At 43.6% G+C, this 19,549-nt stretch overlaps 1 protein-coding gene across 1 annotated transcript in view; it reads right to left on the bottom strand.

The window, feature by feature from the left end:
* kcnk3a (potassium channel, subfamily K, member 3a) overlaps window positions 1-19,549 on the bottom strand; it is a 59,407-nt gene that overhangs the window by 6,484 nt on the left and 33,374 nt on the right. Inside the window, exons 2-3 of the mRNA XM_083789967.1 lie at window positions 2,926-3,052; window positions 847-1,063 (exon numbers count right to left, since the gene is read on the bottom strand). Of these exons, the coding sequence (XP_083646093.1) occupies window positions 847-1,063; window positions 2,926-3,052 (344 nt within the window). The remainder of the gene's footprint in view (window positions 1-846; window positions 1,064-2,925; window positions 3,053-19,549) is intronic.

Here is a 19,549-nt window from a genome sequence, read left to right as displayed (position 1 = left end):
CTTGGTGGCGCGCTATGAGCTTGTAGATCTGCTATTTTTCAATAGCTAAAGCATAACATGATGCTAACACCAAAATGGGTTCCCGTTCAGAATGGGTTAATAAAAGTATCAATACTGCAATGTAGAAATACTCTGTTAGGAGAGTCTTCAATTAAAAATGTTTTTACCCTCACAAAAACATGCAGTAATCCTGGTCTCTAAACTGCCTCCCCCTGGCCAGCCGGGACGCCTGATGGAGGGGAAAGGAACTGGTTGGAATAACGTGCTCCTTCCACGCGCTACGTCCAACCAGGAAAACTCCCCCCTGTCAGGTGTAAAGGAGCAACTTGGACACTCAAGCATGAAGGAAGCATGAGTTAAGTCCGTTTCTCTCCCTAGGTTGGCGGAGGGTGTGTAGAGCCCAGGATCACATCACAGGATGATTGACACAGGGGTGAAAAATGGGTTACAAAATTGTGGGACAAAAAATATAAATTAAAAAAAAAAGAATTACTTGAGTAAAAGTACAAAGGTATCATTTAATAATTTAATCATATAATATACTTAAATTACCAAAAGTAGGAAGTACTCGTTATGCATGAATGTCCCATTTGAAGTTTTTATACCCAAATTTTACACTCGAGGATGCACTTTACCGTGATCATAGGCCCTTCAATGACGCTCGGCCATGTCTCCTGACCGCATCACTGTCATGCCAATACTCACGGTAAAGCAGCAGGATTTCTTTCAGGGTTCCTTCAGTATCAGACAGACACTGTAATGTCACAAAGCTACCAACGGGTGTCGCCAGAAATAATGTCTACTGAAATTAATGTTTAAGTAAGAGCCAGGAGAGCGGCAGCAGACCTGCAGCGCCACGTAGTCCCCGAAGCCGATGGTGGTGAGCGTGATGAAGCAGTAGTAGTAGGCGTGGAAGAAGCTCCAGCCCTCGAAGTGCGAGAAGGCCAGCGCTCCCACGCACAGCGTGCTCATGCACGACACGAAGCCGATGGTCACCATGTTGACCATGGACACCTCGGTGCGCCGCAGCCCCAGGCACTTCTTCAGCCGGTGGAGCAGGTACCTGATAGTGGGGTCAGAAATCGAATCCATTCAGCAGTGTATCGCCATGATTCAGCCCGTGCATGAATGTGACGTAATCGATAATGGAAGCCTAAATATTATTATAATACTAATATTATATATGTTCAGTATATCTATATATTGTATTGACTGATCAATCAAATCGGAAATCGTATCTGATTGAATTGAATTGTGAGGGTAGTGCCAATGCACTGACCACCACACAGGGGAAACAGTTGACCCGTTAAGACCTCAGCTCGGTTCTCACACAGTTTTCAGAAAAACCTATGTCGCTATAAATGGTGGTTCTCTGTCAACGGCCCCCAAAATTATGTATCTCTGACTCCATTAAAAATAATTTTCCAGTGACACGCAGATGCAACGATTGGAGTAAAACATGTTTTCTTGCAGCCTTGCACAATTTTTCACGATTTATTCCAAAATAGCAGATCTACAAGCTCATAGCACGGGATGAAGTGTCACGCTATGAGCTTGTAGATCAGTTATTTTGGAATAGACAACCAATGTGCTCATAGCACGGGATGAAGTGTCACGCTATGAGCTTGTAGATCAGTTATTTTGGAATAGACAACCAATGTGCTATAGGCCTACTGTAAAATATAAAGTGACAGATGCTTTCCCGGTTTCAATGGGTGAATCCAACTATCCAACTAGCCTAATCCACCTGACCCGATTCTACGATTGTTCTTTGCCATTGTTCTATCATTTTAACTACTTGTGTTTTATTGCATTTAGTGTGTGTGTGTGTGTGTGTGTGTGTGTGTGTGTGTGTGTGTGTGTGTGTGTGTGTGTGTGTGTGTGTGTGTGTGTGTGTGTGTGTGTGTGTGTTTGTGTGTGTGTGCCGTGCATGCGTGCGTGACGGCCAAAAATAAGTTTGGTGCCTGCAGCTAATATGTGTGTGTGACGCTGTCGTATGAGTCAAAGTACTGTAGGGCATTAATTTATGGAAAAACAAAAACCCACAAAGAGTTTGAATATGGAGATAAGGGGTTGCTGCCCCTGACAGCGATGTTATGCAGCTTGTGCAGATTATGAGGATGACGTAGAGAGAGAGATAGAGAGAGAGAGAGAGAGAGAGGGGGGGGGAGAATAATTGTGATTAACCTTGAGTAATTGTGATCAGGAGGCGATGATTATGTAAGGACTGTGAGGTCAATGCAGCGTACCTGACCATGGTGTTGATGATTATGTAAGGACTGTGAGGCCAATGCAGCGTACCTGACCATGGTGTTGATGATTATGTAAGGACTGTGAGGCCAATGCAGCGTACCTGACCATGGTGTTGATGATTATGTAAGGACTGTGAGGTCAATGCAGCGTACCTGACCATGGTGTTGATGATTATGCAAGGACTGTGAGGCCAATGCAGCGTACCTGACCATGGTGTTGATGATTATGTAAGGACTGTGAGGTCAATGCAGCGTACCTGACCATGGTGTTGATGATTATGTAAGGACTGTGAGGCCAATGCAGCGTACCTGACCATGGTGTTGATGATTATGTAAGGACTGTGAGGTCAATGCAGCGTACCTGACCATGGTGTTGATGATTATGTAAGGACTGTGAGGTCAATGCAGCGTACCTGACCATGGTGTTGATGATTATGTAAGGACTGTGAGGCCAATGCAGCGTACCTGACCATGGTGTTGATGATTATGTAAGGACTGTGAGGCCAATGCAGCGTACCTGACCATGGTGTTGATGATTATGTAAGGACTGTGAGGCCAGTGCAGCGTACCTGACCATGGTGTTGATGATTATGTAAGGACTGTGAGGTCAATGCAGCGTACCTGACCATGGTGTTGATGATTATGTAAGGACTGTGAGGCCAATGCAGCGTACCTGACCATGGTGTTGATGCGCTCGCCCAGACTCTGGAACATGACCAGGGTGAGTGGGATGCCCAGGAGAGCATACACCATGCAGAACACCTTGCCTCCGTCTGTGCTGGGGGCCGCGTGGCCGTAGCCTGCGGGAGACCAGGACACACACACACACACACACACACACACACACACACACACACACATACACACACACATACAGAGATACACAGGGTTACTGGGCTAGAACTAATTAAATCTACAGTGACCAGGACAGGGGTCAGAGATGGAGAGAGAAATGTCTGCAGGTTGACAAGATTCACAAACCTGGAGAACAGTATATAGGCCATACAGTATGTCTTCCCGGAGCCTTGTGGTACAGTATCTCTATATTTCCTATGGTTTGAAAAGTTTCTTGAGCCTTTATTTGATAGGTACAGTGGAGGTAGATGGGAAACAACACAGAGAGAGGGAGAGAGAGAGAGAGAGAGAGAGAGAGAGATTGCAGGGGATTGACGTGCAGCACATGATGCATGAACATGGTTCCACCCCACATCAACAGTATATGATTTGTATTCTAAGGGTAGCCTATAGCACAGCAGCACATCATCAAATTCAACATTCTCCTCCTCGCCAGCGCTCGGCGGGCTGGATGCGAAGTGGGGACGCGAATGCACGACACGGAGCAGGTGGGGATGGCCATGTATTGATGTCGTGTATGAGGGAGAGAAAGAGGGGGAGGGAGAGGGAGATGGAGAGAAAGAGGGAGAGAGGGAGGGCGACAGAGAGAGAGCGAGAGAGAGCTCTGTTGAATAATTCATTTAGTCTCTGTGGAGAGTGGCTCGGCCCCAGCGAGGGCATTTGCTCTTAATTAGTCTCTGTGCATTATAAAGTCAAATTATTTGGTTTAGTTATTTTGCAGTGAGGAAACATATAAATATATATATATTCTTTTAAGTTTTTTTGCAGTTTGAATATAGCATTGATTGATTGAATACTTTATTAACACCTTAACAGCTTAAAGGCCCATGACGTAAATCTCCATCAAGTTCAAGGTCACGGTCATGTGCCCGAGACGTGGATTGATTAATCTCCGTCAAATTAGTGATATGAAAACGGATCGCATCGCTCCACAGCCAAGATGAGCTTGTTGCGCAATCCTCGGTGTTGCACAACAGTGACACGTCATCGAACACGTCAGTTCCATGCCTGTTTAGCCGACGACACTGAAAATCTTAAAACGTTAATAACACACGATCTTAACAGTTTGACTGTTTTACACGCTTAACCCGCATTTTAATCAACCCCCCTTCACTGCCGAGATTGTTGTATTACCTTTAGAGCATACGCTGAATTATTTGGGCTTTTAATCCGCGAAAATCCAGCGAAAAAAGCTCCCTCGGTATGTTGTGATCCGAGCGTATCATCCACCATCTTGGTGCACCCGGAAGACGCACACAAGACTCGTCTCAATGAGGCGTTGCACTCCATGCATTTCCATTGGCCTCAATTTCCCAGAAGCCCTAGCAGCCCACAGCATGTGACGATTTCCGGTTTCGTCATCAAAGCGAATGCATCCAGTCTCTATCTCCGCGACGAAGACAATACAGCGGATTAAACACATAAAACAAAAGGCGGGTATAGCGGGGATGGCAGCGACAGTAACCTGGAGTAATCCATTCCCGGCACGGAAACTGTTTTAATCATCCCGCCTAATTATAAAAAAAGATCCTGTGTTTGACGGCCCTCCGCGGTCCAGTAGCTAGTCGCGATAGATTTATTATTACCTCCGGTTGTTGTCGATCGCATCGCATCGCATGGCTATTGTTAGCTGCTACACACACATTCACAACAACATCCGGTCCGTCGGTAAAAGTGGTCCGGGCGCTATAAACGATGGGCACATTTTATTAATGGATTAAATAGGCCCGGGCCATTAACATGCTTATTAACAGTAGGTTTACAGGTAGTACAGTCAATGGGCATACCACTCAGTTCAGACAGGTCTGATTTCTAACCATGATTTGAGTCCTCTGATGCATCAGTCTCAATTTAAACCCTTTACTCAAAAGACACTTCTTTGGGACAAAAGGATCACCGTTGGTGGAAGGTCATGTAGTTACTCTACTAGAGCTCTGACGTCTACAAACAGAAAACAGAGGTGAAACATCACTACACATTGATATTGTTCTTGTTGAAATGTAAACATTTTCAAAAGTAAAAAGGTTATGTTTACTTAAATGTCAGAGGAGTAGGACTCCACTCCTCTGCCTAAAAATAAATACAAAAATGGAGATGTTCTCAGTTCTTCAGTATCCACTATTATCAGCAGTGCTGGAAGTACATTTACTTAAGTACTGTACTTGAGTATTATGTTGAGGTATTTGTACTTTCAGCATTTCCAATTTCCAATACTTTTACTTTTTTTTGTTGTTGCAAATATTGTACTTTTATTCCACTACAATTATTTGTAGATTATTACTTTGTAGATTTGGATTATTATTAAAAAAGTAATATTAAAAAAATGACATTTAAACGATGTTTAAACTTTAGAAAATTGTGGACATTCTGCACAATGAGTACTTTTACTTTTGATCATTTAATAATACTATCATTTAATAATGTACTTAATAATAAGTACATTTAGTATTTAGTTCATAAAGTTAACATAACTATAATTAAAGGCATTTGAAAGGCATTTGAAATGAAATGTAAATTTTCTGGATTCCAATTCTAAAGTAGCAATAATTCAGCTTGTAGATCGGCTATTTTTGCCACGACAATAATATGTAATGTGGCACTCTGGAGTGAGTGTGGAAATACAGTGGCCCTCTCCAATTCTAGCCCGCCCACGTGTGGGACCTCGTTGCAAGGCATTTGCCCAGGCCAGATATCCCGGCCCTTGATAACCTCGAGGATGAGCAATGAAAAAAAATGAAAAAAGGCCATCCAATAGTTTTGAATGTGATTACCGCGGGGCTGTGATTTAATTCCTGTGACTGTCTTGCTTTTATTGTCACAGCGACCTGTGTGGCTGCAGCAATCCGTCTCTATGAAGACACATTTGTTTAAACCCGGGGACAGTCGTGCTTGCCAAAACGACGGCCATTACACGTGATGTATGTCTCGCTGGAAAAAACGAGGAAAATGTCCTGCAAGCTGAGAGCTGAGCTCTCACATCATTTCGGTCGCTGTCATGACAGTCGTGGCAAAGAAAACCTTGTATGTCCAGAAACCATTACTTTTCAGTGAATTACTTTCCAATGCAGTGCTTCTCAAACTTGCTTGTTGTCAAGGACCCCCAAAGTGATGTGCATTTGACTGTGGGACCCCATCTGAAAATAGAAATATTCAAAAATAGCAGATGTACAATCTTGCAGCAGGCGCAGCGCACAAAACGACACGCTGTGTGCTTGTATATCTTCTATTTTTAAATAGCCGTAGATTGTATGGATAACAGGGTTAAAATGATTGTGATACTTACACATTTTGCTTGTCATACTTTTGTGTGACACTGTTGTATGGCAAGGCAGGGCATTCATTTACGAAAACAAAATAACTAACTTGGAACATGGAGATACGAGGTTGGTTACTGCCCGACAGTGACGCTCTTGCTTCTTAGAGCGAGCGGCTATGTTTAGCTCCATCCCCCAAAACAATAATTCATCACTCCATTTTCCAGTGTCCGGTGCGAAGCGGTGCGTATTCTATCTATTACATGCCAGGAGTAGCAGCGCATGTGATGTACATATGAGAAGATTGGATGGAATTTCACCCAGAGACTCATCAAGCAATTCATGACTTAAGCCTCCATGCCACCGTAGTCTGTGTTGATATGGAATCATTTGATCTGATACCGGTGCCCAATTTCTACCGGCTCCCGACGCCGAGAGGTCACGCTATCTCATTGGCTAACAGCCTGCCCACAGGTCCTTATCCTGACTTGAACCACATGAGCGCTAGTGCCGCTATTATTACGGGGTGAATGTTCAGCGAAAACAGCAGATCTACAAGCGAAACGCATTGTGTGAGCACATTTTTGCCAGGGATATTTGGTGTAGAGCACGTGGTTTTCAAAGGATTGTGTCCAGGGACCCTTAGGGTTCCTTAAGGAGGTGTAGAGCAAAAAACTGGAGGCTGGAAGCTGTTATTTGGTAGAATCTGCACCTGGCTCGCGGATAACAAACTATCTTTACACCTGGGAAAAACTGAATCCATTCTATTTGGATCAAATGGTAATCTCAGCAAGGCTTCTTGGTTAGAGTGGGTGACAAGATTATCGCACGAAAAGATGACATTACCTACCTAGGTTCCATCCTGGAGGCAAATCTTTCCGGTGATAAAATGGCCACCAACGTAATCAAAAAGGTCAACCAAAGAACAAGATTCCTTTGAAGCGGAAATGTAACTAATACAGCCGCAGTAACATTAGCGATTTCTCGCTGAAATATCTATACGAGCCGCCAGGATCATTTGTTTATTTATTTTAGAGGTGAAGAAATGAGTGCAATCAGGTTGGAATGGGTGGAGAAAAGTGTCAGGTGTGATGTGTGATAGAAAAGTATCAGCAAGAATGAAAGGGAAGCTATGTTGTATGGTTAAGAGACACTGAGGAAAAGTCAGGAAGCAGAGCTGGAGGTAGCAGAGACTCAAATGTTGAGGATCTCTCTGGGAGTAACAAGGATGGATAGGATCAGGAATGAGAACATCAGAGAGTCCTATACTCCAGAGGAAGACCAAAGAGAAGATTTATGGATGTAGTGAAAGTGGAAATGAAGCTAGTTGGTGTGAGAGAAGAGGAGGCGGAGGACAGGGTGAAATGGAGACAGATGCTTTGCTGTGGCGACACCTGAAGGGAAAAGCCGAAAGGAAAGAGTTCTTAATAGACGCGATATATAATAAAAGTCTATGTGAATTCAGAATGGGGGAAGAAAACGCGACCCTGCAGGTATAAGATGTGTACATTTCCGTCAGTCTTGGGTGCTCTATTGATGTTGACAGTGTTTGTGCTTCGGTGAGGAAATGGACTCAGGTGAGCACAGGGACACTGGGGCCGATACTGCAGTGGCTGTCAGGAGTTGTCAGCGCCCAGCGAGCTGCTTCTGCTGACATGGAGATGACAGCAGCACTCGTCAGCAGGAGGGGGAGGGGGGTGGGGGGCAGAGGAGCTGGAGGTGACAGGGCCACGGTGGTGGAAGAAACATGCTCCGGTAATCAAGACTCACCCGAGTGAAAGTGCATAAGTATTGGTGTCATATTATTATATAATATATTATGTATTAATATATTTCGAAAATAGCAGATTTAGAAGCTCACAACGCGCTGTTAGCTCGTAGATCAGCCAAAGTTTAAATAGGGCTGTGGGTAATGTATGTTTTGTAATAAAAAAAAAATATATATATATAATTGTACTTATTAAGTACAGTACTTAAATCTACTCAGTTACATTACACCACTGCTTGGGCCGCCAATTTTAGTCCCTATCGTGAGAGAATGTCCAGAGTCCCTGTGACAAACCCACCACACTCCCACTCTCCATGCCAAGTGACAGGTCCTAGGTCCTGTCCAGTTTTGTTGTTGTTGTTTTCTGCCCAATTAATCCTTGTGTTGTGTGTGTGTGTGAGGGGTTTATTTCTACATTCTCCTGAGGACATGGACTGCCCTGGCAAAGCAGGGGTTGGCGTGGATTACGTCAACTGCCATGGGCAGGGTGACAGCCTTTTGACAGTACCATTATTTTGACAGATAAACCAGTGGTTCTCAAATGTTGTTCTTTGCTAGTATACCCCCGCCCCGCTACAATGTTTCTTTCCCTGCTGAGCAGCACGTAACATTCCCCCCGATACTGACAACTATTTGAGGGGAAGGTTATGCCTAGAAAGGTACTCTGCCTATAGATGGTCATGGGGTTTGTTTTCTTGAAACAGCAAATCCATACATATTGTTATTTGTACTGTACTGTCTACTTTAAATGTGTTTTAAAGGTGTAATGGAGCAATCCGTTGCAGGCAGAAGCAGACACACAAAAAGAAACATCCAACAACACACAGCAGCGTCCCACAACCCAGAGCAGACCCACTCTCAAGGCAAAGTCCACATAATTAGCATGTGAAAGAATATGAAAAGAAAAATGCATTCAATTTGAAAACCATGATAGTAGCCCTTAGTCAATGTGAAAATAGTCAATTCACAAGCTCACAGCATGATCCACAAACACATGTTGTAAATGGTCTATTTTTAAATGGTCTGTTGTATGATGGAGCATAACGTCGCTGTCGGGTGGAAACCTCACATGTCCAAAACGGTTACTTTTCAGGAAATGGAACAGACCTTTTTGGAAAAAAAGTGAAAATAGCCGACCTACAAGCTCACAATGCGCCTCGGTCGCGATGCACTGTGAGCTTATAGATCGGCTATTTTCACTACCGTTGCGGCCTGACACTTAACCAAGCACCGAATGACGAAAGAATAACATAAAAAGCACACATGTTGGAGATACAAGGTCCAACGGCGACAACAAATTAGTGATTAGACAAAGTGGTACAAGGACAGCACGGATACACAGGTGTCCTGTAGCAATAGGAGACCAGTCAGTCCTCTTGGACACTCATGCGTTGCTCTCCCCAGGTTGGCGGAGGGTGTGTAGAGCCCAGGATCACATTAGATAATTGACACAGGGGTGAAAAATGTGTTACAAAATCGTGGGATAAAGATCATAGGAAAACTAGAAAAAGTGCCCTTCTGGGCACAGGTCTCCACCAGGATAGGAATGTAGGACATTGCAGCTTGCCTTCATCTGGTGGTTGGATAAAAGGGCAACCAAAGTAAATCAGGATGGAGTCTGAGAAATCTGAAAGACCGGTTTCGTTGAATGGCTCTAGAGAGACTGTGTACCAATTTGCGTGATGTTTGGACAAAATCTGTAGGTGTACTGTGCAAAAACTTGTTTTGCACAAAGCGGCCTCCTGGTGGCGCTATAACAGGCCGTTCTGGAAAGTTTGGGGCAGAGGTTCATCGTTGGCATCCAGGGAGTGTGTGTGCAAAATTTGGCAGCGACCGGGTTAACGGTGGCCGAGATTAGCTGCTCACACACACACACACACACACACACACACACACACACACACACGGACGGACGGACGGACACACGGACACACGGACGGAGTGCAAAACATACTCTCCCCCCATGCCTTCGGCCTGGTGGAGACAAAAAAGATACCAGTCCTCATTTGAGCATGCTATAAAAGAGAAAACAAATTAATTCCTGGTATCTTTACCATTCCATATTAAGGCCGCCAGCTTTTCTTTTGTAGTTTTTATATATAATCTATATTATACGTTTTTGAATCACGGTCTGTCTATTTATTCCTTTCCTTTCTCTTCTTCTTTTTCACCCGAATTTTCACCCGAATTTCACCCCATAAAATGACATAAAACCCTGTATATTTCATCGCAAAATATTTTAGCCTGCATATTCAAGGATTTTTGCCCGCATAATCAAGAAGTTGAGAATGACTATTCTTGGCGTTGAGGGACTTTTCACCTTTTTGGCATTGGATTCCTCTTTGAAGGCTAAAGATGAGAGCGGTGGGTCCTCGTCCCTCCCCATGTGCCGTGTGTCTCTTAGAGCTTCACACCGGTGCATCTAAACATCTTCATTATGCTGATTAATTAGCTGGAGATAAAACGAGGCTTTGAAAAATACATCAAAGAACGGAATAATGTGCCTGGTCCGCTGTAGCTGGGGCTGCAGCTCTGTGTCACTGGATTACATTGTCAGTGAACAACCAGGCACGGTTTGTTCTCGCCAAAGGAAGACGAGAAACACGGGCCGTTTAACAGCACCCAGGACGCACGTCCTCAAGTCCCATGAGAGGAGGAGGGGGGATGGGGTGGGGGGGGGTGGGGGGGGATGATGGAGATTATCAAAGGGATGATGAACCGGTCTACAAGTTTGAAATGCGGCGAGAATCGTTTTGAGCATGTAGATCTGCTACTTTTGCTATTTCTTTAATTGAATCCTGAAAAATAACAGTTTTGGACATAAATTATGAGGTGTCCACCCGACAGCGACGATACACAGTATTTGTTTACTATTATTATTACTGTTATTAGTATTAATGTTGCTACAAGGTCGTGAGGAACCAGAACAAATGTATATGCTTTACTCTCCTGCACTGTACACACAAAGAACAGCTTCACCCTTGAACCGTTGGTGTGTGAAAGTGTATACCGCTTTGTGACAATGTGACCACACTATGTCACAAAAAGGAACCAAGTGGCCAACTGTTTTGTGCTGTACATGACCACAAGAGTGCACGTTTGCTGAGCGGTGAACGGACAAACGGAAACGGTTCTTTCTTCCAGAAAACAGAGCTCTGGATCATCAAACAGTCAAAATTGGTTTCAAGACTTTAAATAGGCTTGCAGGAACACATGCAGCCACTGACTGGGCCAATTTGGGCCAAACCATTTGGGACGCTGGAAAACAAAGTGAAAGCCAAAGTTAAAGATTTACAAGTCTAAATTAAATGTATTCTTGTGGCGGTTTCCGATTTTACGGGGGCCAGTTTCGAATTGCAGCCGTCTGTAGGTGCCCTTTGAGAGCGGTTTTGAAGGAGTCAAGGGATTCGCATGTCTTAATGACTGTTGGTAGGGTGTTCCACATTTTGGTGGCATAGGAGCGAAAATAATTTAGTCCCATGTTTGTGCCGCACTTCAAACCCGCAATGGGGGTTATGCCATCGTGAAGGGTTGAATGTGAAGTTCATTTTAAAGTGCATTTGAGTGGTCAGATTTGCTCTAGGGCATTCAAACTAAAAAATGTAAAGCGTTCTGCCCAACAGCAACAGCAATGATATAACAGCGTAAAAATGAATTGTGATTAAATGCTTTGTGTGTAATGTACTGTACAGTACAGTATGGGAACACTATGGGATTATGACAAGTATGTTATGAAACATGACAGGTTGCATACTGTATCCAACAAGCTGCTTAAACCCTGCTGACATACCGGTACCGGTGTCCACCAGGGGTCACAACTCTGCAATCTCAAATAGCCGCAAGACCATTGGGCTTGTGGATCGGCCATTATTTCACAAAATGTTGGATTATTGTCATGCCCTTCTTTTCTTCTTTAGCGTAATAATTTACCCAGGGGAGGGTGGCTGAGTACAAATGCTCTTTTTCAGCTATGCCCTGCATCACATTCACACTAGTCTTGCGTTGCCAGACTGTTGAATTCTGGACTTTTAAGAGTATTTATATTATATTTTATTTATTAAGCTTAAGCAGATACAGGCTATGAGAAAAATACATTCAAAGAGCCTATCAATGATCTGCAGCTACTCAGTCAGGTGTATGTCTCAGTATGTCTAAACTGAATGTTGGATGAATGACAGTCCTTGAGCTTTGTGGGATTACAGTCACATACTGAGGAGGTGTTTGTTCAGCCTCTTCTGGAAGGCGTGAACACTGCTAGATGTAATGTCTCCAACAACCGCAGGGGGAAGGCACTCCTTATAGCAGAGTGGAGAAAGCTCTTATCAAGGCATTTGGTGTTTGACTTGGGGGTTTCCATAGGGCGTGGCTTGGTATTACTCTCCGGGTGATTCGACCCAAGGTGTGAGCTTGAGGTAGTAGTGCTTTGAGGTCCACTGGACAGTTGGGAGTGTGCATCTTGTAGAGAACAGTTGTTGCTGCAACTGCGATGACTGAAGGTCCTCATCTACCCCAATGATTTTTAAAGCCTTCTTTTGGATGAGGTCTAACTGCCTGAGTGGTCAGAGAGGCATTCATCCAGGCTAGGCAGGAGTACTCCATGATGCTCCTGACCTGGGTTTTGTAGATGTTGGCCCTGCCTTTAGCATCAAGCTTGTTGCAGTATTGATACTGTTACTCAAGTAAAGCATTTGAGTATTTCTTTCCCACCACATAACATTAGGCACGCTAGAGGTTCAAGTTCAGCGTGGTCAGTGCTAGTGCCCGAGGAGGTGGATGCTGCAGTTTACAGGCCGGTGGCACAGGGTCATGGACCCTGGCGGTCCGTCCTGACTGATATGTCCTCAGACACCAGGGACCCTGGAGAGCTGACAGTGGATGCTACTGTAGCAGGCAGTGCTGTGTGGCGGAAGAGCGCCCGGATGGGACTGCAACTATAGGTTCCCAGTTCGATCCTCGGGCTCCCCCAAGAGTTGGTGTCGAGGTGTCCTTGAGCAAGGTGTCCCTACTCCCTTGGGGGGCTTTTTTGCCTTTTATTGATAGATATACAGTAGCTTGACAGGAAACAGGGAGAGAGATGGAAGACACACAGCAAAGTTATAGATTTCTAAGGTTGTGGGTTTCGTGAATGGTTTGTGCGAGCGCTCCGGATGACATTCAAAGCGATCCACCATACATAAAACCCTTATATTGTAGTACTGTAATAAGTACCCCCCCCCCCTCCCCCTATCTCTCTCTCTCTCTCTCTCTCTCTGTCTCTCTCATATGAATGAGAGATAAATGAAATATGAATGAAACTCGGAATTAGCCACTTTCTAGTTTTTAGCAACACACAATTGTTAATACTGTAAAATAAGTGTTAATGCACAGCATCCATTTGTAACTAACTATGAACAGACACTTAACTGTCCGAACTCTTACTTTCTGTGTGTGTGTGTGTGTGTGTGTGTGTGTGTGTGTGTGTGTGTGTGTGTGCGTGTGTGTGTGCGTGTGTGTGTGTGTGTGTTGGGGGGGGGGGGGGCATGCCAGTAGTGTCATATACAGAATGTCAACATTCAACCCTATATGGCTGGCCTAGTTTTCAACATACAGCACAGGTGGCCACTTCACATGAAGCCATTCTGATAGTGACGGTTCATTTACTTTAGTAATGTACATAGTATCGGTACCTTACTTATAACCACTTAAACCCCAGCAGCTGTATAGTGGGGAAAGCTTGTATAGAAAATAGCAGATCGACAAGCCCACAATGAGCTTGTCGATCTGCTGTTTTTTAACATAGAGCGACCTCAGAAAATACACTAGTATTTAAGTAAAGTATGTATATCTATGCTGGGGTCTTTTCTGTTTTCTGTGATTGTGGGAAAAGCTTTCACTGAAAATAAGCTCACAACCCAGCGTGAGCTTGTCGATCTGATATTTTCAGCGAAAGCTATTCCGAAAATGCGGATGCTGGCGTTTAAGGGGTTACCTACATCCAGATTATGGAGTTGTCTATGTTTGTAGATATTCACTTACAGTACAGTTACAGTAAAGGCCTATTCAAACAGCGTGTTGGGGTGAGTGGTGATTACGCGCTTATCAGCGCGGCGTGACGTCATGTTGTAGTTTTATCACCGCGGCGTGTTGTTATGTTGTAGTTTTATCACCGCGGCGTGACGTCATGTTGTAGTTTTATCACCGCGGCGTGTTGTTATGTTGTAGTTTTATCACCGCGGCGTGATGTCATGTTGTAGTTTTCGGTGGTCACATTATCAGCTAAAACTGGACTATGAATAGGCCTTAAGTGGAATAGCACAAAGTCAATTCTGTTTTAGGGTGTGGATGTTCCACAGTAGTGGAAAGTAATTTAGTACATGTATGATTAAATGTTTTTCACTTACTGTAAACTTACTAGTGATATTCCCTTTCTGGACTCTCTCTCATCTCACACTCTCTCTCTCTCTCTGCACTCTCTCTCTCTCTCTCTCTCTCTCTCTCTCTCTGTCCTCCCAGCATGCTTTAGTCTCTGAAGCGCATGTTTCCCTTTCAAGTCCAGCTGCTTGGCCTTCCAAGCCTATCAGAGGCCATGGCTCTTATTCCACTTCCTACTATTAGGCCTTTTCCATCGATCACACACCCAAACATCCTAAGAGTTTGAATGTGGCGTTTCCCACGCCTAGCGTCCCGTTTTTCCATCCAGAGCGCCGGACCCCGCGGACCCCCATCAATTCTTAATCACGGACACCTCAAACTCCAGCTGACCCTGTGGTTGTTTATCCAGGCACTCAAACATGGCTGGAGCTCCTCCCACCCCATCCATTAGAGACCGCTGTTTCCCAAACGGTGGGTCGGGCTCCATGTTTGGGTTGAAAATAAACGATTATTACAAATATTTATAAAACAAAACCCATAAATAAATAAATACATACAAATTAAGAAGTAGTGAAAATAGCATCAAAAAGTATTGTGATGCTATTTTCTTATTTAGTGAAAATAGCAGTTCTACAAGCTCATAATGTGACATGAAGCAATACATTGTGAGCCTGTATAGTTTGGGGTCCTGGGCAAACATCAATTTTTTCTCGAGCTATAAAGTTTGGGACCACTGCATTAGACTAGTGCTTCTCAAAACCTTACGTGTCAAGGACCCCTAAATTGAGTATTTGGTAACTCACTCGTTATCAGGGGCACCACTGAGTATTTGGTTGACCTACGCATGACGTTTGACGAGAGCGCTGCGTTTTCCTCATGCAGATCGGCTACTTTCGCTATAAATAACGTTGTTTTGTCCTAATGTTGGTGCTATATAACACCTAAGGCAGCTCCAGACAGCACTCTCGGCCAATTTGAAAGCTCCCGTCTCTTGCTGTCTATATCGCCTTCCCGACACGTCAGAACCCGTTGATGTGGGAGCCGACGAGCCATCGCTATCCACGGTGTAGTGATGAGGGGGTATAATATACTCCACTGTAGAGTGAACATCTAGTCTCAGGGCTGACTATACTGGTGTAGAGTGAACTAGATACTATATTCTCACTCTCAACTCTCAATTCCAATCGATCAACTCCACAGCAAAGCTAGCAGAAATGCTGTGTGTGTGTGTTTTGTTTTGGTGCGGATGCAGAAGCTCCGTGTTGCTAGATTCTGAGTGAAACAAGCGACCAGGTCTATGAAAACAAGCCCAAAAGAAGCAACCAGTTACACCACCTATTACATCAGCTATTTTCAAAAAGAATTGCGAAAGCAAGCCCAAATAAGCAACTTAATTTCAGTAACAAACCCAAACTAAAGCAACGAGCAACTATGAATATTAAGCTATTTTACAGGAAAACTAGCCCAAAGTTATATAATAAACAGAACTGCAAACCAGCGCTGCAGGCTACTTTGCATGGGGGAAAATAATGTTTCATCGGCCGACTGGTTTGTGCTGATTAAAAATGCTAGTCTGTTGCAATCTGACAGTTTTAACTTTAAGTATTCTTTGACTGTCTGACTGTTTGGTGTGGAGTCACCTTTAAACTTACTGCTAGACCAACAGGTGCACTGCAGATCCACATGGGCACGCATGCAACTCGAGGACGCACCCACGGCGTCTGCGATCATTATTAAAGAGATATTTTTTATTATTAGGATCGGTTTGGCACATGTTATTGCCCCCCTCGGCGTGTTGCTCTATGCACAGTGCGTATTGTGCATATGCCCAGCGGCGGGCCTGCTCATTATAATAATGGTGCCATATGTCATTTTTGTTGACTCACGCTGTGTCTTAGAGGATGGCTGTGGACAGTTCAGAAAATCACCCTACCAGTGAATCCAAGCTCGCATTCTATAATGGAAGCCATTGTTCCCACGTTAATTAAAATAAATTAAAATTTTAATGTGGCGCAGAGTAGAAAAAGATGGTACCATTTGTATCATGAGCATTAGTGAAGACCAATTATATGAAGATAGGTTGAAAATGAGTGAGATGGTCCTTTAAGTACGGTACTTGAATAAATGTACTTAGTTACTTTCCACCACTAATGGAGTATAAATCACGCTTGACCCGTGAAGACCCGTTGAAGGCAGCTGCACAAGAACTCTCCAGTGTCTGACTGCGAGAGCGAGGAATTCCAAGAACCCGTTTTTGTTGGAATACAAGTTCATAATTGCAAGTGGACGAGTGCACAGCGTGTAGCTTGAGAAAATAAATGTGTTTGTTGACTTGATTGAATTCCCACGAGTTATTGATTCAGGGGGAAAAAAAGGCTTTCTTGGCAATAATAAATCTGTTGCTTCAATTATATTATATAACTATTCTATTTAGGGCAGTGGCACAGCCTGAGTTGGATGATAACAATATTATTACCGTATTATTCATTTTTACAATTTACAATCACTGCAGTGGTTTGAATAACAGTAATGTTTATTTACAGTAAAGACTGTATAGTGTATATTATAAGGTCATGTTGACAGGATATACATGTTAATTCATAGGTTAGGAGAATGCTTGTGCATCTAGTACGTAATGTATTTTATATATTAAGCATTTATGATGTTAACCAAACGTGTGCTTTCTTACAATTTCCTGGCAATATTTGCAGATTTTAGTGTTGTCAACTTGCTGGAGTTTCATTGCATGGGCTGGGCTATACCTTCTGCAAATATATGACAACTCATTGTTTGTTATGATTTTGCACAAACTAACCTAAATAATAAAGAATATGAAATGTAATTAGTATATGAAAAAAGCAGACACACACCCCAAGTGCTGTGTGCCTATTGAAGATATGGTTTGATTGGCTCGCTTGATTGATTTCTGCCCAGCCAATTAAGCTCTTTGAAGATTAACCCAGAACAAGAACCAATTGTACCATCTGGAAACCCGGGATTACAGATCTGATTAAACCCTATACATACTTAATTGACAGAGATCCCTCAGGGGTTTGCATTTGGCACCCTCCTTTCCCTCTGCACCAAATCATCAAGAAACACAGCGCTCACAGCGGGACGCGCTATACGAGCTTGTAGATCTACTATTTTTCACTCAATCTTTGCCTATTATTGTTCAACATGAATGCCCTACTTGATCATACTACAGCATCACACAAACGCCTAAAAAGTAGCAGATCCACAAACTCAAAATGTGACTTGAAACGCTTGTATCTGCTACTTTTGATATATTTTTATTTTAATCTTGAAAAGCAGCAGTTTTGGACATGAGGTTTCCAACCGACAACAGAGACAATATCATGGCCCGGTACAGTAGCTGTGCAACACAAGGCTTTACCAAACATCATAATCATCAGCATAACAACTGAACCCTCTTTTTACAGTATAAAAGAAAAACATCATCTTGACATCATACTTGACCCCCATACAAATATAACAGTGTGTGTGTGTGTGTGTGTGTGTGTGTGTGTGTGTGTGTGTGTGTGTGTGTGTATGAATGGACTGCTAATGAAACCAAGACAATACATGCTGTACTGTAACAAGCAGACCCTGCAGCTTGCATGGATCTAGAACTACAAAATGGCGTATCGACACAAGCGCAAACATATAGCATTTGAATGAGGACACTGTTTCTCATCGTTAGTCCGGTGGCATCTGTACGTGCCTTTTCAAATTGCATATTTGCTGTTCAGTTTTCAACTGATTGTGAACGAGGGACCAACACCCTGACCTGACTTAGAATCAACCTGGGGACCACTGTTGTATTGGGCGGGGATATGGGCTAAGATTAGTGCACTTGCTATGCATCCCATGTGTACACATCCCACTGTTTCTCAACCAATATGGTCCATTGACTACTACTTCCTAATAATAATTACCAGACAATCAGACAATCCGGTGTACATCCCCCTCTTGAGATTCTAACTCCCTTTTTCTGTTGAATTTCTTGACCTTCAACTTGTCAGTAAATGACTACACTGACAGTCATTTTGAAGACACGTTTTCAGACTGTGGTCGATTGTATCCGTTTTCGCAGGTGTCTTTCACATAGCTAGACATAGGCCCTCATTTATCAATTGCGTGTAAAATCTTTGTAGTACACCCATGTTGCCACGGCATTTATATAGTGATCGCAAACAGCTGATCCTTCCTTAATTTCATTCCTAGCAGAGATAAATGTGACAGCTGAAATCAATCTGGCACGCCCTATGAAATCAAGCCTCGTTCTCGTTTTTGCGACATGCACAACTGCAATACGACCAAACAACGCATGGTAACCATAGTTACACAATGGAAAAATAAAATAAAAAAGTTTCCCTCGCTTGCCTTGCTGCCCGCCTCACCCCCCCCTCTCATACACACACACACACACAGACGCACGCACACGCAACTTGCAAGCCCAACTGGTGTGTTGTATCTTAAATATATAAAGAACGAACACCTGCATGAATTAAATAAAGCTGTAGGCCTACCCTGTCTGTTTCTCCTCTTGCCTCGCTTGCCTTTCTGGTTAGTAAAGCACAGCATGCAAGCCGCCTTTGTTTTAAATGGTCCTGGCACACGTTCAAGTTCAAGGTTTTGCGGAAATGTTAAATGCCGATTGCGGTAATTCCGGCGTGCACCCATATTTTGGGGTACGCCGAGTTGATACATGAGGGCCATAGTCTTTCACCTTTTGAGCAGTGCTGTGTCCTTCCAGACCAACATGATCATCTCTTTGAAGAGCACAATACCAGAGTGGGTGTGAAAATAGACAGCACGCACGCACGCGCACACACACACACACACACACACACACACACACACACACACACACACACACACACACACACACACACACACACACACACACACGTTCTCCGAAAACATTGCTCGAATATTATTGAGACGCATCGCACTCAGTGTGCAAGGATGTTTTGAGTGCTTTTGTTTGTGAATTTCGGATACGCAAAACGCAGCAAATAAACGCGTCTTATGTGCAAACACCTTAAGTGTCATTAGAAGTCAGA

Source organism: Protomyctophum parallelum (assembly GCF_964188405.1).
Source record: "Protomyctophum parallelum genome assembly, chromosome: 19".
NCBI classification, from domain to species: domain Eukaryota; kingdom Metazoa; phylum Chordata; class Actinopteri; order Myctophiformes; family Myctophidae; genus Protomyctophum; species Protomyctophum parallelum.
This window is presented reverse-complemented; position numbering and strand designations above follow the sequence as displayed.